The 25496-nt window shown below is 44.2% G+C and overlaps 1 protein-coding gene across 2 annotated transcripts in view; it reads right to left on the bottom strand.

Annotated features, from left to right (window-relative positions):
• The window catches only part of SERPINC1 (serpin family C member 1), a 64440-nt gene that overhangs the window by 14978 nt on the left and 23966 nt on the right, over window positions 1-25496 (bottom strand). For both annotated transcript variants that reach the window (XM_030205469.1, XM_030205470.1), the window contains exons 4-5: window positions 19649-19786; window positions 11764-12157 (exon numbers count right to left, since the gene is read on the bottom strand). In XM_030205469.1, the coding sequence (XP_030061329.1) occupies window positions 11764-12157; window positions 19649-19786 (532 nt within the window). The remainder of the gene's footprint in view (window positions 1-11763; window positions 12158-19648; window positions 19787-25496) is intronic.

Below are 25496 nucleotides of genomic sequence, written 5' to 3'. Positions count from 1 at the left end.
ACCAGACGTCGACAGCCTTGCGAAGTACTTCAAGGAGAAAATTATACTGTTACGACACAAAATACCCGCCAGTCCCATAGAGTACGCCACTCTTCTAGACTGTCTAGACCCAGAAGAAGGAACACACCCAGCAGACAGAACCTGGACCGAGTTCGAACCACTATCAGAAGACCTCATCTCTAAAACTCTCAAAAGATATGCCAAATCCAACTGCAAACTAGACGCATGCCCAAACAGCCTCATGAAATCAGCCCCTCAACAATTCATAATTGACCTAACGAACCATGTAAATTACATGCTACAAAATGGACTCTTCCCAAAAAAAAAGGAAAAATCTTACTCACCCCAATTCCTAAAGATACAAAGAAAAACTTGAGCGAAATTACCAACTACAGGCCAGTAGCATCCATACCACTAATAACCAAGATAACCGAAGGAATGGTAACCAAACAACTCACAAACTATCTAAACAAATACTCAATACCGCATGATGCCCAATCCGGATTTTGGTCGAACCATAGCACAGAAACAGTACTAGTCACCCTTATGACCAAATTTAAACAAATAATAGCAACCGGGAACAATATACTCCTCCTACAATTTGACATGTCAAGCGCCTTCGACATGGTCGACCACGAAATCCTACTACACATACTTGAATACTTCGGCATTGGAGGAAATGTCCTGAACTGGTTCAAGGGGTTCCTAACTCTGCGCTCGTATCAAGTCACATCACACTCAACCACGTCCAAGGCATGGACACCTGAATGTGGAGTTCCACAAGGATCACCTCTCTCACCAACTATTTTCAACCTAATGATGATCCCTTTAGCAAAACTCCTATCAAACCATAACCTCAATCCATATATATACGCCGATGATGTGACAATATACATCCCTTTCAAACAAGACATCAAAGAAATCTTCAACGAAATCAATCAAAGTCTACACATCATGAACACATGGGCAGACACATTCCGTCTGAAATTAAATGCAGAAAAAACTCAATGCCTGGTACTCACCTCCCAATACAACACTAACGAATTCAACGCGATAAATACACCAAACCTAAACCTTCCAATCTCAAAAACGCTAAAAATCCTTGGAGTCACTATCGACCGCCACATAACACTTGAAACCCACACAAACAACACAACTAAGAAGATGTTCTACTGTATGTGGAAACTGAAAAGGATAAGACCATTCTTCCCAGGATTCGTCTTTCGTAACCTAGTGCAATCCCTCGTCCTCAGCCATCTGGATTACTGCAACTCATTATACGCAGGCTGCAAAGAGCAAACACTGAGGAAACTTCAAACAGCCCAGAACACAGCAGCCAGACTCATCTTCGGAAAACCAAAGTATGAAAGGGCAACACCACTACGAGAGAAACTACACTGGCTTCCACTTAAGGAACGCATCACTTTTAAGGTATGCACACTAGTCCACAAGATCATTCACAGCGAAGCCCCAGCCTACATGTCCGAGTTGATTGACCTACCACCCAGAAATGCTAGGAGATCTTCCCGAACATACCTCAACCTCCATTTCCCTACTTGCAAGGGCGTGAAATACAAGACGCTATACGCGTCAACCTTTTCTCACACGAGCACGCAGCTTTGGAACACACTGCCGCGCAACTTAAGAGCGATCCACGAACAAGCATCCTTCCGCAGATTACTGAAGACCCATCTATTTGAGACAATTTACGGAAAGAACCAAAACACATAGAGTCCACACTCACTGTTCATCAATGCATCATACATCCACTTATGATCTCTCATCCCCCATAATTCCACATTACTCATACATTTACTCACAGAAATATGTACACCATGTGCCTTTGTGTCTTAACACTGCCCTTAAGCTTCCCATTGACTCCTCCCAATGTCTCAATGTTGATGTCCCATTGTGATATTCCTAATGATAATTCGATTATCTCGCATAACTTGTACAATATAACCCATAACCAAGTTGTAACAAATGTATTTTCATTATTCATATCTTATTGTAAGCCACACTGAGCCCGCAAAGAGGTGGGAAAATGTGGGATACAAATGCAAACAATAAATAAATAAATAAAGCGCGGGGTACAAATGTAACAAAAATAAAAAAAAAATAAAAATAGTACAGAAGAGATGCCAGTGCTAGCAGCAGGGCAGCACATGGAGATTGCTGCTGCTACCAACTTCTAAAAAACAAAAATAGAAGGTAGGCTGGGGAGGGGAGTTGAGGAAGAAAGGGGAAAAGATGCCACTCCAAAAAGAGTGCTGCCTGAGGCCCCTGCCTCAGTTGGCCTCATGCTAGGGCTGCCACTGCAATCAGGCACTACACAGCAGGAGAGTTTGCCCATATGAGCAACTAGCCTCAATCTGGAATCAGCAGGCCACAGGCCAGAGGAACAGTGTAGGCACCAGGCTAGAGGTGCCTGCAGGGGATGAAGAGCAGGATCTGTAACTGGATGAATCCCTCCACCCCCCTGAAATATGCTGATGGACCTGCAGAAGGTGAGGGGCCCCACCTCTGGCCTTACTGAATATGGGTTGCAGGACTAGAGAGAATATTTGAATTTCCACAAATAAGGAGGTGAGTCACTATTCTGGAAATGACAAACAATACAATGGTCCCCCCCCCCCCCCCTGAACCTTGGGAACAGGTGGGCACATGAAGAAAGGTGAACGGGGTTCAACACACATATACAGTAGAGATGGAGCCAACTGAGGAGAAATGTGAAGTGCAAAGCTGGAGAACAGCCACCAGATGTGGACCTCTGTGAAACAGGTGAAGATAGACATGAGATTTAAAGCTGGGGAAAAGCCACAGATGGGGATCCCTTGACCCTGAGTCCAGTGGAGAGGATAGTACACAGATCCGTTCAACTGGGTGTGTCCAGTTGAGAATGAGACATATATACATAGGCTGGAAACAGTCTGTATCAGTATCACAGTCCACTGCTGCCCTTTGTGTTCCTGCTGACCAGTGGTTGTGGTCTATCCTGTCCTGCAAACAGGTCATGAAAAAAGCAAGGAGTCCTTGGTTAGCAGATACATAGGACAGAGCATGTCTCAGGTCTGCTTCCTAGAAGGGGAAGGGTTGGATGAGAGGTCTGTGCTTACCTCCAGACTATGGCAAAAGCTGAGTCCATCTGGCTCCAGGCTTCCTAGGTGCAGCTGGCTAATATTAGGGGGAGAGAATGGAGGGCAAAAGAGTCAGGTATGGAAAGCACCGAACAGGTGAACAGCCACCTCTGTTATATGGGGAAATTACCAAAAGAGTTGTTACAGAAATGCAATCCCCCCAAACGTCTTCACAAACAGGCCATAATCAAATTACGTCTATCATGTCAACAATTTCCTGGAGACGTTTTCAGGTGTGGTCTATAATCAATAAAAACCCATCCATCTCCCAAATGTCTAGCCCACACCGCCCAATACGGTTGCGGCAGCCTATATAAATGTCCACTTTTGTTTCATTATGGCTCAAAAAAAAACTGGCCTCAAGCTGGAAAAGTAATTTTACAGATGCTGAGATAGAGCTGCTGGTTAAGGAGATCTCAGACAGGTAAGCCAACCTGTTTGCGACCAGGGGCCACAGGCTATCTACCTCCACTAAGGGGAGAAAGTGGGGGCGGGGCCACATGCGCAAGGATAAATACAGTCCACCACAACAACAGGGAGGTGGAGGACTGTAAGCAGAAATGGCGCCAGCTGAAGCACGAGGTCTGGCACAAAGCTGGAGATACCAGCAACCTCATTCCCCTGGACCGGATGGTGCACACTCTCCTCCCCCTGGAAGCCTGAGGAGTCTGGTATGTTTGGGACATGAAAGGTGTTCTGTCTCTTCTCTCTGTTTCACTCTCCTTTCCACAAACAGGGACAGTGTGGGGTACCTCCTTGATACCACTCCCATGTGTAGCCCAGGTTCTCAGGTAGGTGGGGGAGGGGTGAGAAGACATGGTGGAAAGCTGGTTATCAGGGGCCATGACCCAACAATTCAACAGGGAAAAGCAGTTAATGTGTAAGTCATGGCCACTCAGTTAGGTGAGTGGAGGGCCTCAGTATCAGTCATATTTTAGTGCCTTCTTTCCCCCCTCCGTCTTGAACCATCACTAACCAGTTCATATGTCTTCTTTCCACACCTCTGTGCTCCAGTAACTGTGCCCTCTGCAACTCTTCCACAATCCTTCTTTCTCTAACCACCTGCCTGTGTGGCTGTCATGTTGATTTCTTAAGTACACAGTGCACCATACTCCTTGGCTCCAGCGGTGTTGCATACAGAGACACACATCTTTGGGTTGTGTGACAATGACATTCCTCATCATCTGTTATCTTGCAGTGCACATAGAGTGATATGTACATCAATGTTGCAACACAGTGGCAGGTAAGGTACCTAGATTGTAAGCTCTTTGAGCAGGGACTGTCTCTCTATGCCAAATGTTCAGTGCTGCGTGCGTCTGGTAGCGCTTTATAAATGCTGCATCATCTAATGGCCAAACACCAGCAAAATGTGCCAGCCTGGACCCCCTAGCACAAGATCTCAGGCCACTAACCATCAGGTGGCCAGATTTTCAAGGGGCAGCAGAGGCAGCAAGTGTGTCAAGTGAGGACAATGGGAGCCCCACAGGGGAGGGTGATGATACTATGTCTGCAGCTGGGAGGGCCAGCATGCCTGTAGCTGCTCGTAGCCAGGGGAAGAGGTACATCCCAGAGGAGATATGGATGGGGAGGAGGACTACTACTACTACTACTATTTAGCATTTCTATAGCGCTACAAAGTGTACGCGGTGCTGCACAAACAAAGAGCTTACAATCTAGTAGACAAAAAATAAAGCAAACAAATCAATTAATGTGTAGAGGAAAGAGGAGAGGAGGGTAGGTGGAGGTGAGTGGATACAAGTGGTTACGAGTCAAAAGCAATGTTAAAGAGGTGGTCTTTCAATCTAGATTTAAAGATGGTCAAGGATGGGGCAAGACGTAGGGGCTCAGGAGAGGAAGTAGGCTGAGTGACCGGCTACTTAGCTTGCTGTGGGAGGGTGTGTGTGTGATGGGGTGTGTGATGGGGAAGTGCAGGGGAGGGGGTAGGAGGGTGTGATGGGGAGGGATGTGATGGGTATGTGCATAGAGAGGGTTGTGGTGGTTGGTGGGGAGTTGATGTGTTTACATAATAAATACTATTTGCCTTCGATAGAAACAAATGTGTCTGTATCAGTGTTTCCCTTGCTCAGACCCTCAGCTGATGGGCACTCTGCTCAGCTCTGTAGGGAGGGGGAGGGCTCCTCATCCTTGGCATCTTCGGCCTGTTGCTGGGGTTGTTGTCTCTCTTCTGGCAGGGCCTATCTTCTTCTGAGAGCCAGATTGTGCAGCATGAAGATCTTGGCTACCTTTTCTGGGCTGTAGAGGAGCTCCCCTCCAGATCGGTCGAGATATTGGAACCAATTCGTCAGCCGTTCAAAGGTTTGCTGAATTATGCTGTATGCGGTCCGATGTCTATTGTTGTATTCCTCCTTCACCATAGTTTGGAGGTGGACAATGGGGGTTGTGAGCCAGGTTTGTTGGGGGTATCCTTTGTCACATGTGGGGGAAAGCAGAATAGGAGACAAGGGTGTGTATTGGCAGGTCTGGTGACCTTGTGGTAGTGGGATGGTGATTGTGGGGACTTAAAGAGGGAGGGAGGGAGTCTATAGACAGTTTGTGGGAAGTTGGGGAATACCTGTAGCACTTACTTAGGAGCCAGCCACCAGTGATCACCCCTCGGTGGAACCTCCTGTAGATTCCAGAATGCTGGAGGATGTAGGAGTTGTGGGTTGAACCTGGGTACCATGCACATACATCCACAATCTCCCCCTGGGCATCACACACAACATGCATGTTCATGGAGTGGAAGGCTTTTCTGTTTCAGTAGCTGGTCTCATGTGCCCAGGGGGCTCTGAATACAACATGTGTGCAGTCGATGAGGCTTATGACCGAGGGGAAGTGGTCTACGGTGTAAAACTCTGCCATGTTGTTCTGGAGGGCATGGGGGTAGTGGGGAAGGTGATATAGTCTGACATGTGGGTAAGGAAGGCATCAAAGAACTGTGTGAGGCAATTAGAAATGGCAGGCTGGGTCAGTCCCATGTTCACAGCTAGGATAGACTGGAAGCTACCAGTGGCCAGAAAAGCAAGGGAGGCAGTGACCTTGAGGTGGACAGGGATGGGGTTGCTCCTATGGGTCCTGGGCTGCAGGAGGGGTTGGAGCTGGTCACACAGTTGCCAGATGGTAGCCCTGTCAAAACGGTACCTATTGAGGCATTGCTGGTCAGTAAGGTCCAGGAAATGGGTACAGGACTGGAAAACTCTGGGATGTGGGTATCTCCTGTGGGGCCTCCGCTCCAAACTCTCCTCATCGTCCACCATGGCGCAAGCCACCACTGCATACAGTGCATCCATATCCCACCACCACAGGTGCAACCCACTAACCCCAGACATACCACTGTGCACACCTTTACCTACTTACCTAATGAGTCCCACCACCAACAAACACCACCCAGCATTCATTTTCCCACCACCAGCACACAGTCCTTACACACACAGCAGCAGCAGCAGCAATTACTCACTCTCCCACCACCGACAAACAATGCAGTCACACACAGCAGCAGCACACAGCACTCTCTAAGCAACAGCAAACACGTTGATTCTCTTAAGACCGCCTATATCACGCCCACATCATGCCTCTGAAAGCCCCCTCTGCAGACATCCTGATGTAAATGTACTAGCAATTTGGACCGTTGTTTTTTCTTTTGTTTGATTATACACTTTGGACATTTTTTGGCAAGAAATACATCCATCTGCCTTTTGTGCCATTTTTTGGACAATAGGAGCCTCCTTGCGACCAGTACGTAAACTGCTCAAATGTTGAGCAATTCTTACTTTAATATTTTGAGTTGTTTGTCCAATATACCAAAGCTGGCATGGACACTGAATACCATAAATGCAATTTTTTGTGTCACAATCAGAGGCTTCTCTCAGTATGTATTTCTTACCATTAGAATGAGGGATTTCCACAGATTGAACTTGCATCGCAAATTTACAATAAACACAATGACCACATAGCCCGTGACCACCGCTACTCTTATCACTAGCATCTACCCCTTCTGCTGATATGAGCACAGAGTTTGCTGGATGGAGCAGCAGGAGCCTATGTCACAGTTTCCTACTGCCCTTCCTTCTCCTCAATGCCGGCCCTGCAATCATGTTCACAACTCATGGTTGTGGGCCAGCTCTGCTTGCTGCTGATGTGGGTATGGTGCCAGGATTGAGGAGGAGGAGGAGGAATGGTAGAGAACTGCAGCACAGGCTTCCAACATTCAGTTAACCCAAGGGAGAAATGCAGGCAAGGGCCAGATATTAGGTTGGAGTGAGAGGGAGGCAGGAAGTGAACTAGTGGTTAGAGCAATGAGCTGAAAACCAGGGAAGCAAAGGTTCAGTTTTCACTTCTGCCGCTGACACTCGGCGACATTGGTCAAGTCACTTTATCTCCATTTGCCTCAGGCACCTTATTAGAAAGTTCTGTGGGAAAGGGGCATGTTTTACCTGAATCCTCATCACTTGTGTACAGTTCTGCATATGCCTGGCAGTGCTAAAAATGCTAAGCAATTATTATTATTATTATTTTTAAGGGGAAAGAAGAGACAAAGAGACACAGGAATAGATGAATGCTTAGCAAAGGGGAAGAGGCAAGATGGATTCTTGTACTGTTATTGTTCCTCAGTTGACTAGAGGAACATGTTCCTTCTCTAACACATACTCAATCCAAAGCATACACAGGCAATATTTGTGTTTTTCTTAGTACATGCGCACAAGATAGAATCAAAGTTTACAGTGATTCAAATTTACATTTGGTTGCATAGCTAGCTGTGTGAGTAGATTTACTGGCAGTGAAATAGCCCATATCATTCATCAGCCCAAGAGATCCCTTTTGAGGTCAATTATCATCAGAAACTCTTTCTACAGTTAGCTGTTAGCTCTCACCACCTCCTGATCTCTACTGCGGATTATTACCATCTGGAGTTGGCAGAATATCTTGCCCAGCTCCCTGCGTTGTGTGGAGCCAGCTTCAGAGAAACTTCTCCACCCACCCATAACTTGGTCGGGGGGTATCGAGGGATATAAGGAGAGGCCCTATGCCAATGAAAGAGCACAAATGAGCAGTCCTTTGTCTCATGTAGACTTCGGGCAGATGTAGGGCTGCACACTGTGTAGGTTGAAGTAGTTAGTTTTGGTGAAGTAAGTAACTGGATAAATTTGAAATAAGTTTGATGGGTCAGTAGGTGAAGGATCTATGGAATCTTAATGGAGATTGGGTGGCGACGCCAGTATTTGGAGAATAAAACCGGTGCAGAGCGGACTTCTACGGTCTGTGCCCTGATCGTGACTGAATAGATATGGAGGGGCTGGGTTGTAAATTTTAAGGGGCTTCGACATTAGCTTCAGAACTTTTAGTACAGGAACAGTGCTGGGCAGACTTTTACAGTCTGTGCCCTGAGAAAGGCAGGAACAAATCAAACTCAGGTATACATATAAAATATTACATACCATGTAAAATGAGTTTATCTTGTTGGGCAAACTGGATGGATTGTTCAGGTCTTTATCTGCTGTAATTTCCTATGTTTTTGTTTTTACATTTGTACCCTGTGCTTTCCCACTCATGGCAGGCTCAATGCAGCTTACATGGGGCAACGGAGGGTTAAGTGACTTGCCCAGAGTCACAAGGAGCTGCCTGTGCCTGAAGTGGGAATTGAACTCAGTTCCCCAGGACCAAAGTCCATCACCCTAACCACTAGGCCACTCCTCCACTCTTGAATGTAAGATTTGATTGGGAATCTGTTTTTCTTACATTGCAGTCATAATAGGGAGAGGAAGAAATGGAGATTTGAAAGCAGGGGCGTATCTGTAATGGGGCCAACGGGTGCTTGGACCCCGTACATTTGGCCCTGGCCCCCGCTACCGCCGCCAACCCCCCCGTGCCGCCAATGGAAGCCTATGGGGGGGGGGGGGAAACAGCCCCCGCACTTTGGGCTCTGGCCCCCCCTACCAGAGAAAGTCAGATACGCCCCTGTTTGAAAGGTTATAGAAATAGGTTGAACTGAGTTAAAACAATTATTAATGTCCCATTAGAACAATCTGTGAAACCTTTATTGTTCTAACTTGAAGATACACAGGTCACAGGTATGGGGCAGGATATCCTCGATCTTCTTCATAATGGACCAATTGTCCTACAAAATTATTATTTTTCGCACCTCTTCCCCAGGCTTTCCTATTAGTTAGTACAAACTCCACCAAACTATTCAACATTACGATTGCAATAGCTAGTCATATCAATGTGCTTCACTGGAAAAATAACCAGCATGTTTTCTATCATAAATGGTGGAACACACTATCTGCTGGATTCTATATATATCGCACTTTAATTTCCGCATGGAAATCAAAGCGTATTCTATAACAATGCACGTAACGTAATTGGTTAACTAGCTAATCAGCACTGTCAAAGGGATGTTAAGCGCTTAGCACTAATTAGCATTAATTAAGATTTACGCGCACAACTCGCTAAGCATATTCTGTAATGTGCGCTTAAATTCTAAGTTGCATAGCTGAAAAGGGGGCATGGCCATGGGTGGGGCATGGGCATTTCTAAAATTTATGCGCATTGTTATTGAATACACCCGCTGTGGGCCCAATTCTATATATGGCGCCTAAAATTAACACGCGTTAGGCAATTACACGTAGTTCATGCAACTAAATCTACGCACATCCATTTACCAACGAAAAACTGGTGTAAATCCCTGTATATGGATTTACACGCACTGACCCATATTTTATAACAACGTGTGTAGATTTTGGAACACCCATGAAACGCCCATTTCCATGCCCCTAAGCATGCCTGTTTTTGCCTGCGTACATTAGAACTTAGACACAGTATGTTACAGAATATGTTTAGCAATATATGCATGTGAATTTTGATTTTTGCCAATTAACGCTCATTATTGTTAAAAGCTGTTAACAATGCTTAACAGCTTATTAAAACAATCTACTTGCATAGTTATAGAATACGCCTAGGCTTATACGCAGAACCGCATGTAACTCTAGGCGTGCTATATAGAATCCGGGCATCTGCGCCTAATCTAGGCATCAGGATTTACGCTAAGTAAAACATGGCATAAATGACTGCAACTAAATTTGGTCGCGTGAAGAGGTGCGCAGAGTATTCAGTATACCGTGCGGATATTTAAGCCTATTCTATAAAATTTAGGCATACTTTAGAGAATACGCCTAGGCATATTTTTTTCCCACGTGAAATTTTCAGGCGCCATATATAGACTCCAGCCTTATATGCCTATAGGAAATTTGAAGAAATAGGGGCTCTTAAAAGAGGGCACTTATTATTATTCCTCAAGTCCTGGTCTCTGCTAGAGAACTATTGCTCTCAATCTCCCGATTCATGACCTAATTGTCTGCACGCATATTTATTGTTTACTGTCCATTTCTTACCTCACTATAACTTTCTCGTCCCCATATCTTGAATATTTCTACAGCACTAGTACCACCAGCTGGATATTATCTGTTTATACTGTTTGTCATGCCTGTTTTTGACATCTTTTGTATACCTCTACAATTGTATGATCTTTGATAATTTTTAAATAAAATGGGAACAAAGGAGAAAAAATGTTTCTGAACAATAAAAGATATTAGTACCCCATTAAGACACATTTGTTTCTATTTAAGTGTCTGAGGTTGTTTTATATGTATTCCTGTATATAGCACATGGAGGCAGGAACTATAGAGGGAGGTAATGTTACAGTATAAATATATGATATATGTAGTGTGAGTGTTGTTTTGTGTGTGTGTGTGTGTGTGTGTGTGTGTGTGTGTGAATATATATATATATATATATATATACACACACACTATATATATACACACACACACTATATATATATATATATACTAGCCGTTGAGCCCGTAAAAACGGGCTGGTATAGAGGTTTTCCTCCCCCCGCGGTCACCACCGCTCCCCTCCCCCCCCCCCGCGAAGTCGCCACCGCTCCCCTCCCCCCCCGCGAAGTCGCCACCGCTCCCCCCCCCTCGAAGTCGTCGCCGCCACCCCTCCACCTGGTCCGGGCCCTCTCTTCACTTCTGAACTTACAGATCCATTCGCCGAACGCAGCAACGCACATCAGCTGAGCTGCCCCTTCCTTCTCTGCCTGTGTGTGTCCCGCCCTCACTGACGTTACGTCACAGGAGGGCGGGGCCACAGGCAAAGAAGGAAGGGCTCACTGCAGCTCAGCTGATGTGCGTTGCTGCGTTCGGCGAATGGATCTGTAAGTTCAGAAGGGAAGAGAGGGCCCGGGCCGGGTGGAGGGGTGGTGGCGGCGACTCCGAGTGGGGGGGGGAGCGGTAGCAACGTCGGCGGCGCAGTTTCCCTCTCTGTCCCGCCCCCCCCGTCATCACGTATTGACGTGGGGGCGGGACAGAGAGGGAAGTCTCTACTGCGCATTTGCAGTGAGTACGGTCACTCGCCGTTTATATGTTTGATATATATATATATATATATATACACACACTATATATATATATATATAAAATTATTATGTATGTTGATGGTATAATCCACCTAGAGAATTGGTGATAGAGTGGAATAAAACATTCTAAATATATAAATAACTATATTACAATACAATAAGGGGTTTTTTTTTCTATCTCAGTTCTAGTCCCTACTCTCTTAGTACCTGGGAGTCTGGCAGTTTCTGGGTTGAAAATATCCACCAGTCCCATCTGCTGTAGCTTCTCCTTCAAACTGAAACTGTCCTCAATACGGAACCGTGGCACGTAGACAGAGATGGTGGTCTCAGTAATTAACTCTAACCAGGCATGCAGCTCATCTGTCGTCAAATGCTGCTCCACCTGGGAAAGAGCTACATTCATACGGGGCAGGACCAGCACCATGGTGACGGCATCACCCTTGTAGGGCAGCTCAAGCACCTGCACCTGGTCATTCGAAACTGAGGCATAGCGGAATTTGCTTTCTTGGTACATGGTTGCAGTGGCACATGTCTGGCCATCACTCTTATGGAAGTTCTCCAATTTTGTGTTTTCATCACTAAACATGGACTTCCACTGACCCTAAAGAAAGCAAATAGGACAATAGTTAATATCAACATTTAGGCCTCTTACTTTCAAAGCCATGCAGAAAATCCAACAATCTGATAGTGCCTAGTGCTTCAACTGGTCTTGGAAAAAAGTGACATTTTTGAAGATTTCATTTAATTTTGCATTTACAGTCTGCAGTTTCAACAACTCAAAGAGGCTTACAGAGCAAAAGTACAAGCAGTCACATGGGCATTAAGTTTTGCATATATACAACAATTATACAAGATATTCAACTACAACACATTCATCAATACATTTAACATAATGAATGCCACTTTTTTGCTGAACGCTCTTAATGCAGCATTGTCTAAGGTTTGGCAATTAAAATTCAATGCGAAGAATTGCAAAGTGATGCACTTAGGGAGTAGAAATCCAAGAGAGGCGTATGTGTTAGGTGGTGAGAGTCTGCTAGGTACGGATGGGGAGAGGGATCTTGGGGTGATAGTATCTGAGGATCTGAAGGCGATGAAACAGTGTGACAAGGCGGTGGCCGTAGCTAGAAGGTTACTAGGCTGTATAGAGAGAGGTGTGACCAGCAGAAGAAAAGAGGTGTTGATGCCCCTGTACAAGTTGTTGGTGAGGCCCCACCTGGAGTATTGTGTTCAGTTTTGGAGGCCGTATCTTGCTAAGGATGTAAAAAGAATTGAAGCGGTGCAAAGAAAAGCTACGAGGATGGTATGGGATTTGCGTTACAAGACGTATGAGGAGAGACTTGCTGACTCGAACATGTATACCCTGGAGGAAAGAAGAAACGGGTGATATGATATTTGAAAGGTATTAATCCGCAAACAAACCTTTTCCGGAGATGGGAAGGCGGTAGAACGAGAGGGCATGAAATGAGATTGAAGGGGGGCAGACTCAAGAAGAATGTCAGGAAGTATTTTTTCACGGAGAGGGTGGTGGATGCTGGGAATGCCCTCCCACGGGAGGTGGTGGAGATGAAAACGGTAACAGAATTCAAACATGCGTGGGATAAACATAAAGGAATCCTGTGCAGAAGGAAGGGATCCTCAGGAGCTTAGCCTAGAATAGGTGGCAGAGCTGGTGGTTGGGAGGCGGGGCTAGTGCTGGGCAGACTTATACGGTCTGTGCTGGGGCTGGTGGTTGGGCAGCGGGGATAGTGCTGGGCAGACTTATACGGTCTGTGCCAGAGCCGGTGGTGGGAGGCGGGACTGGTAGTTGGGAGGCGGGGATAGTGCTGGGCAGACTTATAGGGTCTGTGCCAGAGCTGGTGGTTGGGAGGCGGGGATAGGGCTGGCCAGACTTATACGGTCTGTGCACTGAAGAGGACAGTACAAATAAAAAAGTAGCACATATAAATTTATCTTCTTGGGCAGACTGGATGGACCATGCAGGTCTTTTTCTGCCGTCATCTACTATGTTTACTATGTTGTTTGGAGTGGCGGCATTAAACATATTTTTTAAAAGCACACCTTTGCTTTACTGGAAGGATATTCTCTGCACTCCACCTATGCGTCATTGACAGGACTCCTGAGGAAGGCTTGTAACCGAAACACGGCCTATATTGGATCAGAATTGTTAGTGCACCTTGGGTCAGATTTGTCTACGCATCTTGCATTTTCAATATTGGAGAATAAACCTTTATATGTTTTAGAAGCATTGGACTTCTTGTATTTTATTGGTTTGGTTATCTTAGAACTTCTCCTTTTGGAGTCTTCCACCCCCATTTTTTCTTGTTTGACTGCTGTGAACGCTTTGTTTTCCCCTTTTTTGTGTTTGGTATATGTGTCCCTGATAGGATGTATTAGATAAGGAAACATAGAAACAGAGAAAAATGGAAGCAGATAAAGACCATATGGCCTATCCAGTCTGCCCTTCCATGCCTCATCACTACCGTAGAGATCCTATGTACTTGTCCCAAGCTCTCTTTTAATTCAGACACTGTTTTCATCTCCACCACTTCCACTGGGAAGCTGTTCCGTTAATTCACTACCCTTTCCATGAAGAAGTATTTCCTCAAGTTACTTCTGAGTCTGTCCCTTTTCAGCTTCATGCTATGCTCACTCGTTCTTGAGCTTCCTTTCAATTGAAAGAGTCTTACCTTCTGTACATTTGTGTCACATAGATATTTAAATGTCTCTATCATATATCCCACCTTTCTTCCAAAGTATACATATTGAGATCTTTACGTCTGTCCCTATATGCTTTATGACGAAGACCACTGACCATTTTAGCATCTGCCCTTTGGACCAACTTCATTCTATTTATATCTTTATGAAGGTGCAGTCTGTCCCGGCATGGTGACGCTTATGTACTTAATTCTTGGATGTCAGTTAATAGGTTGAAGCTGAACGTCTCCAAAACTCAGGTACTGGCGCTGTCTTATTCAATCTCAGTAGAGTTTCCTTTGAATTTTGTTATTGGGAATGACATTATACCTATTGAATAAGAATTGAAATATTTAGATATGATTATGGATTCTACTTTATGTTTTCAACCACATGTGAAGGGTTTGGTGAAAAAGATCTTTAAATTGATGGTCTTGCGAAGATTGAAAGGTCTGTTAACTGATGAGAATTTTAGAACCGTGTTGCAATCTTTGATAATCCATTATTCTATTACTGTAATGTTCTGTTTTTGAGTTTACCAGCTTATGTTTTCAAACCCCTGCAAGTGGCCAAGAATGTAACGGCTAGACTTATTGTTGGGTTATCCAGGTTTGAATGCATTTCTCCAATGTTGCGAAATCTGTACTGGTTGCCTGTTAAATATAGAGTCCAAATTAAAGTGCTTAGTTTGATTTATAGGGATATCAATGGCAAGGTCCCGATTCCTCTCATTACTGCACTTACAATATATGTTCAATCTCAAACACTGAGATCTACTGGAAAGTTATTGCTGTCAGTGCCTACTTACAAACAAGTTGCTCTTGAAGATATTGGATCAAAAATATTTTATATTGAAGGTGCATGCTTGTGGAGTGGAGTACCAGAAGAATTATGCTTGATGAATAATTACCTTGCTTTTCGTAAATGTCTGAAAGCATATCTATTTACTCAGGCTTTTAATTAATTGAATAGCTAATGGAATAAGTTATATTTGTGCTGCTGGATTTATGTTAGTTTAGATTTATGTTAGTTTAGATTTTGAACTGTCTTTGTATTGAATCTGTGTTATTTTATGAATGTTTTTATTTTGTAAACCACCTAGAACTTGGGATAGCACGGTCTAGAAACTGTGTGATAAATGAATAAATAAGAACAAAAAAAAAAGTTAAGAGACAAAGGAAAAAGAGAAAAAGAGGAATTGCTTTTTTTTTTCTTCTCTATACAAGGGATGGTTAGGATTTAGAGTTGGAGTTGTCAGATTCTCTGGAATGTAATTCAGTGGTCAGAAGGTTACTGACTTCAAGAAGCCCAAGGAGTTTGGGAAAGGAACACTGTGGCAAAATTTATCAAGGCCCTTGGGAGGACAGATCATGTTACTCCTCTTTTGATCCAATTGCACTGGCTGCTAATTCAGTTTCAAATCCATTATAAAAAATTTGTGTTGACTTTTAAGGTCCTGCTTGGCCAGTGGTGTAGCCAGACTGCCAATTTTGGATTGGCCTGAACCCAAAGTGGGTGGGCACAAAATTTTCTCTCTACCCCCCTCCCCCAGCAAAATTTAGTCACGCTAATCAGATGCATTTGTCACACAGGGTAAAGTGCTGCTTTTCAGTGCATCAGATTTCAGAAAATTTATTTAATAGCCTAACACCCTTTTCAGTGAGCTTTCAGAGGCCAAAACCTCCTGCCTCAGGTCAGTATAATGCTGTTACGGTATCCTCGCCTGACCTAAGGAAGGAAGTATTGGTCTCTGAAACTTCATTAACACAGGTACCATATTACTTTATCCTAAATTAAAAAATAAAATTATTTTCTTTACCTTTCTTGTATGGCCATTTACTTTTTCTCATTGTGTCGCTCCCAGTCTCTAGATTCTGCTTTCCTTCGTTTTCGCTTAACTCTTCTGCCACGGTTTCCTGGCCTTTTCTCATTTTTCTCTCCTTTTTCTTTGCTTTCTTCAATATTTTTCTGCCTCTCTCTCTCTCTCTGTCCTGATTTAATTCATTCTTACTATCCATTCTTTAATTTCCTTCATCTACTTATGGCTTTTCATCTTTTTCTCACCCTTGTTCTCCCCATGCCCCTTCCTCTTATTATCCAGTCTTTCACTACTCTCCTTTTCCATCCAGCAGCTCTCTTCTTTCTCTCCCCATCCTTCCAGTCTCCCCTCTCTCGCCCCATCCTTCCAGTAGTCTCCCCTCTTTCTTTCTGCATCCTTCCGTCCAGTGTCACCTCTTTCTCCCTACCCTTCCATCCAGCGTCTTCCCTCTTTCTCTCCCCATCCTTCCATCCATCTACCCTCTCTCCTGATCCTTCCATCTAATGTCTCTCTCTCCCTCTTTCTAACCAGTGTCTCTGTATCACTCTACCCTTTTCTGTTCAGTGTCCCTTCTCTCTTCACATCCTTCCAGTCTCTCCCCTTTCTCTCTGCATCCTTCCAGTCTCTCCCCTTTCTCTCCCCATCCTTCCATCCTGAGTCTCTCTCCCCATCCTTCCATCTGTTTTCCCTCTTTCTCTGCCATCCTTCCATCTGTTTTCTATCTTTTCTCCCCATCCTTCCATCTGTTTTCCCTCTTTCTCCCCATCCTTCCATGTTTTCCCTCTTTCTCCCCATCCTTCCATGTTTTCCCTCATTCTCTGTCATCCTTCCATGTTTTCCCTCATTCTCTGCCATCCTTCCATCTGTTTCCCTCTTTCTCTGCCATCCTTCCATCTGTTTTCCCTCTTTCTCCCCATCCTTCCATGTTTTCCCTCATTCTCTGCCATCCTTCCATGTTTTCCCTCATTCTCTGCCATCCTTCCATCTGTTTTCCCTTTCTCTGCCATCCTTCCATCTGTTTTCCCTCGTTTTCTCCCCATCCTTCCATGTTTTCCCTCTTTTCTCTTTTCCTCGACGAGGCCCGCCCTGCATGCCAGCCCCAGCCCCAGCCCCAGCTCCCATTGCCGGCCACTGCTGCTTTTCCTGTTGAGCAGCAGGGCCGGCACTACAAAAAGAAGAAGCGCTAACGGCGCTAAGGACGAAAAATGTTTTTAAAAAAAAAAGCGCGGCACCGGCAGGCACTGTCTTGGCAGCCTTGAGGCATTGGCTGCTGGCTCGCAGGCTCCTCCCGTCTCCTACGTCACTGCCCCTGGAGCGACGCAGGGGCAGTAATGTAAGAGATGGGAGGAGCCTGCGAGCCAGCAGCCAATGCCTCAAGGCTGCCAAGACAGTGCCTGCTGGTGCCGCGCTTTTTTTTTTTTTACATTTTTCGTCCTTAGCGCCGTTAGCGCTTCTTCTTTTTGTAGCGCCGGCCCTGCTGCTCAACAGGAAAAGCAGCAGTGGCTGGCAATGGGAGCTGGGGCTGGCGCTGGGCGGGCCTGGGCTGAAATTGGGTGGGCCTGGGCCCAGCCAGGCCCACCCTTAGCTATGCCCCTATGCTTGGCACCATGCCCGGTTACCTTTCTAGCAAGATTCACCATTATGTTTCCAGTAGGGTATTTTGTTCCCAAGGTGGGAAGTGGTTGAATATTCCTGGGGTAAAAGTCATGGGCGTAGTTTGGGGGGGGGGGTGAGGGGGCAGTGCCCCCTCAAATGAACTGCCTTTAGTTGAACTTGAAGCCCCCCCCCCAAAAAAAAAGCTTGCCACAGCACCGCTCTATTTTCCTCTCACTCTCTCTCTCTCCCTCTCCCTCCCCGCGACACCCGGTATCGCTACCCACCACCCCTCCACAACACCCTATCTGCAGTCCTCCAATCTTCCAGCTGCCGACAGCCTCAGCAATGAAAGCTCACTGCTTTCAGCCTGCCCTGGAAGCCCTTCTCTGTCCAACGACGTATGTTGGTTCCCGCATAGGCAGGAAGCTGTACAGAGAAGAGCTTCCAGGGCAGGCTGAAGGCAGTGAGTTTTCATTGCTGAGATACAGTGCTAGCATGGTGGCTAAAAGATTAGAGGACTGCAGGCGGGGCGAGGGGTGTGGAGAGCCATACCGTACCTCACGGAGTTGGAAGGAGAAAGATGCCACACCCACAGGGTAAAAAAATCATGACGGGGGGGGGGGGGATAGGGAAGAGAGATGCCAGACCCAGGGGAAGGTAGAGAGGGAAGCAAGAAAGTGAAGAAAAGCTGTATGGGGGAGTAGAGTGACAGATTCTGTGATGGGAGGGTTGGGGAAATTGGGAAAGACACTGGATCCATGGAGGACGACAGATAGTGTGTATGTGTAAAATCATAATGAATATGTATGCATGCAAATGAATATGCTAATGTGCCAAGCCCCACCAAATGAACCAGGCAAACTACGCCCATGGTAAAGGTGTTAGGAAGAACTGTCATTGTGATAGGGTGCTCCCAGTTCAGGCACTGTCAGCTGGGTTAACGGGTGAGTAGGATTTGGCTGATTAAGAGCTCTTAAAACTTATCTTTTCAGGTTTGATCTAAGTATTGTACTGCAGTTCAGTGTCTGTACTATTGTGTTCCCCACTTAGAAATATTTTGATTATGTGTATATGGGGGCTTTTTGGGACTTGAATATTGCACTGCTGTTCTTTTTGTACTAGTGTGTTGATGACATACTGTTGTTCCCACTTTCCTTACTGTGTGGGCTTTAAATGTAAATATGAATAAATAAATAGTTCGGAAGACCTCTCTCACAATGGTCAGCACTCAGTGTCAGAATAGCTGGACTACCAGGACAGGGGTTAGTCAAAGTGACTGCATGGCCAAAGAACCTGAGAATTAAGATTTTTTAGATCTTTTGGAGGCATCAGTCCAGAAGGTTTGGGAAATCTGCTTACCTAGATGACCTCACTGTGTTCAAGGAACCAGAAAGAGGAAAGCGTTAAGAGTACTGCTGGAGTTTGTGAAGTGTGCTCTGCAACTGGAGCAGCATGGATATGAGATCAGCAAGAAGAGGAGAAGTCTTATGTCTGATTAAGAATGTCCCCAAATTGGTAAATGGAAGTACTCATCCCTTGATACACCTAGTGGCTGGATGGAGAGCCCATGATACAGAGTTCTGGAATGTGTCAAGGTACACTCCCAGCCTCAGAACCATCACTTCAATGACCAGACTAGGAACAGTGTAGGAGAGTCTATTAAAATTGAAGAAAAAAAAAAAAAACAATCCGTGGGTATTTGTGAATGAAGGCTCATAGCGCCAGTATCCCATCAGTGGTTTGAACTGAGCTGGAAAGAAAAGAAGCAGGGAGGAACCTACTGAGACAAAACACATTACTTTGTAAAAATAAGGACCACAGGTTGCCCACAAGAAGCATTTTCAGAAACAGGATTGTCTTCTTTTTTCTCTCTCTTCTACTGGATGACCCTGCTCTGGAAATTGTAAATAGAGATATAAATAAGAAAGAACCATGCTCTCGCTCCCTATCCCTTCCAAAGGCCAGGGAGGAACTCCATACCTTGAAGTAGATGGTGTTGACCAGTACCAGCGTGGTGAGGTCTGTGATGGCCCCCTCCGGTATGACATTGGTGATATGATTCTCTGTTTTATTGGCAACCCAGGCATTTATTGTGTTTCTGGCCTCCTCTGCCTTTTCCTTAAGAAGGAAACAAGGAGTGTGATTGAAAAGACTACTTATTCATTTCTGGAATCCCTGAAAGTTTTATTTCAGAGATTTATTTTCTACTATAATTATTTCTGAGTTGACAGAGGAAAGAAAGAAGGAAGATAGACTATGGTAACACAAAAAAGGAATTCTGCAAAGGAAGACAGCCAGAGAAAATGTTAACAAACATAACTGAGTCAGATTGTTCTCACTTTCCTTCTCTCCTATGATGCTGCATTTTTGTGATAAGAGAGAGATTTGGGTTTTTTTGTTTTATTTTTGAGGCAAATTGTATAACAGGTCACCTATGTGAAAAGTCCAAAAAAGGAGCCTTGTCAGTGTGCATATTTATACATGTGTATATCCCCCCAAGAACACCTGTACAAGGTACACATACACTATAAGCACCACCTTGTCTGTGTGCATATTTATATGTGTGTACCCTCAGGAATGGCTATACATTGTACACATACAATATAAGTAAACACCATCTTGTCAATGTGCATATTTATACTTGTGTAACCCCAGAAACACCTACACATGATATACATACAGTATAAGTAAGCACAACCTTGTCAGGGTTCATATTTATTTGAAACTCCAAAACCACAGCTTCACACTCACTGTGTATAACAATGGATATAGGAACCAGTATCACTCCAAATTGAGTAAGAAACAATCAACATATAAAGTGGAGAAAAAAGGGAATTCAGTAACGTCACCCAGCCAGCCCAAGGTCATCGGACTATAAGGCATGGGATCGATGCAGCATCATATGGCCCCCCCCCAAAAAAAACTCCACACTTAGTTGAATGTCCAAATACCGACTGGATCACAACTGACCATCTTGACTTCCTACTTATCAGCGAAACTTGGATCCATGACCACAAAGATCCAATAATACTAGAGCTCTGCCCTCCGGGATACAAAATTACCCACTGGACAAGAGAAGGAAAAAGAGGAGGAGGAATAGCAATAATCTATAAATCTCAATTCACAGTCACAACAACAGCAGAATCTATTCTTCCCCAACTCGAAATAGCCTCAGTCAGAATCAACCACCCCAACCTATGTGATCACCTAAACCTATTTATTCTACAATTGGCAAGATTCACAAACGCACTTTCTGGACTTTATATCAAACACCTGTGTTACCACCCAGAACCTTCTCATAGCAGGAGACATCAATCTTCACCTTGAAGATAATAACTCAAGCAATGTACGCGAATGCAAAGACTTCCTGCAACTATGGGAGCTCCACTGGCCAAACACACAACCCACCCATAACAAAGGACATACACTAGACATCATCACCCACAAATTCTCACCAGAACCAATTATCACACTAATAGATTCAAAATGGACAGCTAGGCCATGGTCCGACCATTACAGTGCAAACTTTTCCCTCCACTGGAGAACAAAAAAGACACAACAAAAACAACAAACATATACTACGAGAGGCAAAATAGGCCCACTAACATTCTGGCAACAATTCTACACCGACGAATGGACAACACCTACAGACTCACCCCAATTTCTCCAAGATTGGGATAAAAGATGCAGAATAATACTAGACAATATAGCACCACTTCAAATCAGAACCTCACATAGAAAAAACTAAATACCATGGTTTAACGAAGAATTGAAAGAACTAAAAACACAAGTCAGAAGATTAGAAAGAGCATGGAGCAAGAAAAAAGACGAAAACACACACAAAGACTGACAACAACTACAAAGAAAATACAAATACACGATCAGACAAACTAAAAGGACCTATTACAAAACCAAAATAGGACCAAACTACAAGGATACACACAAACTCTTCTCGCTCGTAAACAATCTTCTAAATACTACCAAGGTCACCTCCAACAACTCAGATACCCCATCAGCAACCAACCTTGCAAACTACTTCAATGAAAAAATCATAAAGCTCCGACTCATGATACCCACTAACACAACGGAGTACACAAATATCCTCGAATGTCTAGACCCAAAACCCGGAGAATGCCCAGCAGATCGATCATGGACCGACTTTGACACGCTCTCATCAAAAGAGATCTCATATTGGCTCGGAAAATACGCCAAATCACAATGCAAATTAGACATCTGCCCTAACAGTCTAATAAGATCCGCACCCAAACAATTCAAAACAGACCTCATGAACCACATAAATTACAGGCTTCAAAATGGACTCTTTCCCGTGGATAAAGGAAACATCCTACTCACTCCGTTACCGAAAGATGCTAAAAAAAGCACAATGGACCTAACCAACTATCGACCAGTAGCATCCATTCCACTCATGACCAAACTCATGGAAGGCATAGTGATGAAACAACTTACTGAATACTTAATTAAACATTCAATTCTGCACGAGTCCCAATCAGGATTTTGGACGAATCACAGCATTGAAACTACTAGTGTCTGCAATGAATTCAAACAGGCAATTGCAACTGGTAACAACATCCTCCTCTTACAATTCGACATGTCCAGTGCCTTTGACATGGTTAACCATGATATACTAATACATATACTAGAATACTTTGGAATAGGAGGCATAGTTCTCAAATGGTTCAAAGAATTCCTGACCACAAGATCATACCAAGTAACAACGAATGCGGACAGATCACCCCCATGGACACCTGAGTATGGAGTCCCCCAGGGATCCCCTCTCTCACCAACATTATTCAACCTAATGATGATACCTCTAGCCAAACTACTAGCCAATCAAAACCTCAACCCCTACATTTATGCAGATGACGTCACAATCTACATCCCATTCAAACAGGATCTAAATGAAATCACCAACGAGATCAACCAAAGCCTCCAAATAATGCACACTTGGGCAGATGCATTCCAACTAAAACTTAATGCAGAAAAAACACAATGTCTGGTACTCACCTCACAACATAACACAAAAAACTTCACCACCATAATCACACCATACTGTTCCCTTCCTGTCTCACAAAACCTGAAAATTCTAGGAGTCACCATTGATTGAAACCTCACTCTTGATACCCACATGAAAAACACGACGAAAAAGATGTTCTACACCATGTGGAAACTTAAAAGAGTAAAACCTTTCTTCCCGAGATACATCTTCCGTACCCTGGTACAGTCAATGGTAATAAGTCATCTGGACTACTGCAATGCACTATACGTTGGATGCAAAGAACAGACAATCAAAAAACTCCGAACTGCTCAGAATACGGCCACCAAACTCATATTTGGAAAAACTAAATATGAAAGCGCAAAACCCTTAAGAAAGAAACTTCACTGGCTCCCACTTAAGGAACGCATTGCGTTCAAGATCTGCACGATTGTACACAAAATCATTCATGCAGATGCCCCAATCATGCACTCGATCTGCAGCCCCTCCTTACCTCTCTACCCTCATCTCCCCTTACGTTCCTACCCGTAACCTCCGCTCTCAAGACAAATCCCTCCTTTCAGTACCCTTCACCACCACCGCCAACTCCAGGCTCCGCCCTTTCTGCCTCGCCTCACCCCATGCTTGGAATAAACTCCCTGAGCCCATACGCCAGGCCCCCTCCCTGCCCATCTTCAAATCCTTGCTTAAAGCCCACCTCTTCAATGTCACCTTTGGCACCTAATCACTATACCTCTATTCATGAAATCTAGACTGCCCCAACTTGACATTTCGTCCTTTAGATTGTAAGTTCCTTTGAGCAGGGACTGTCCTTTTTTGTTAAACTGTACAGCGCTGTGTAACCCTAGTAGCGCTCTAGAAATGTTAAGTAGTAGTAGTAATCTACATGCTAAACCTAGTAGATCTACCTTCCAGAAACGCCACAAAATCATCCCGCAAATTTCTCAACTTGCACTACCACAGCTGCAAAGGACTTAAATACAAGCTGATGCGTACCACTACCTTCTCTTACATGAGCACGCAGTTAAGGAATGCATTACCTACAGACTTGAAAGCAATCAATGAAACAACTATCTTTCGAAAATCTCTGAAAACATTCTTCTTCAACAAGGCCTACAATGAGAGCCTACTACCTCACTAAGTCACCTCATCAACCCACTCAATTATGAACGCCCAACTTCGACAACTACCCCAATCACTCTCTTCCTTCTTCTCTCTTCCCTTCCCTGATCGCTACACATTACTAACTGTATCTAATATCCTGAAATGATAATGTTAACAAATCTATGTAAGCCACATTGAGCCTGCAAATAGGTGGGGGAATGTGGAATTCAAATGCAATAAATAAATAAATAAAGTTAGACCAATGCCTATATCCAAAGTGAGGAGATCACAGAATCAATTGATCTCTCAAAACATGTCTCTATTGTGTGCTTTACAATTTACAAGTTACAAGTTAGTGCTCTAATGAAGCTACCGATCACTTATCTTAATCCCACCACACTGGTGTTGCACTCTCGGTCTGTAGCTTCAGTCGTAACATGTGTACCCTCAGGTAGTACACAGTGCATAGTTATACTGGGATATACCTTCTTTCAATATTACAAAAGACTTTTTCTATGTGTAGCTTGACTTGCTTTCACAGGATACCTGCCTATTTACATTGCTCACCAGATGAGCGTGCACCGTGAGCCAGAAGATCCCAACCTTTAGGTCACTGAGCAAATTCTTTGGGCTTTTACCACAACCCCCCCCCCCCCCCCCCCCCAAGTGATTCTGTTTCACAACCGTTAATAATTCCTCTCCATATCCCCAATCACCATATTTTCACAGAACAAATATTGTGTAACTTTTCAGTTTTCAAAGCTGGAAATTTGCTTTAAGATTGTGAAATATAACTGGCTGCAGGTAAGCGTCCTGTGTTTTTAGTTATTAGCTTACTGCACAATATGTCCTCTTATCTCCACCGGTCCAGAGATAGAGGTCTGCTCTATAAATATGTCCCAGTCATTTTGTTTTTGTTTACAAATTTCTGTCAATTTACCTGTTCCTTCTATTACTTTAGTCACTGTAATTAAACCCAAAACTTTCAATTACCTGTCTCATGATAGAATAATTTGTTTTACAAAACTTGCATATATTGTAGGTACACCATTTCAATAAATTTGGGGAAAAACACTTGTTAAATGGAAATACAAGTATTTGGAAATTACGAATAATTTTATAGTTACAAAACAATGTGTTAATTTTAGGCGTTTTTCATGCTAGAAAACACAAGAGCATTTCAAGCTATAATTGTACCCTGTGCAATACGCCTTCTAGTGCCCCCATCTCACCCACTGTGACACAACCAAGCAGGGGAGACAGTGGATAGGAAGCAATTTTCACACCCCTGTCTTCCTTGCATCCTGCATGGCTGTACCGCTCACACAGGACAGCCCTGAGAAAACAGTTTATGGCTTGCTTGTTTTTTTTACATATTTTCTCAGTTGAAAATACTAGGATGAAAGTGTAACCCCAGTTAAATCCCAATCAATAAATAACACACTAAGCATAATATGTAATATTAGATCCAGCCACTAGGTGGTAACCAAGGGAATTACTGCTGAAAGTTCTGTCTGTGTGCAAGGATCAACTGCAGACTGCTTCTGACTAATCTTATGATAGCTGAGCAGGGTAGGCCCGAATCACCAGGCAAACTATGTGTCCACCTAGGGCAGCTCAATTTGGGGGAAAGGGGGCAGCACAGATGCAGCAGTCAAAGTATCTATGTTTAGAACCTTCCTATCAACCCCCTGTGGTGTTTGTGGTTCG

The sequence above is a fragment of the Microcaecilia unicolor genome, chromosome 6 (assembly GCF_901765095.1).
Source record: "Microcaecilia unicolor chromosome 6, aMicUni1.1, whole genome shotgun sequence".
Classification (NCBI taxonomy): Eukaryota; Metazoa; Chordata; class Amphibia; order Gymnophiona; family Siphonopidae; genus Microcaecilia; species Microcaecilia unicolor.
This window is presented reverse-complemented; position numbering and strand designations above follow the sequence as displayed.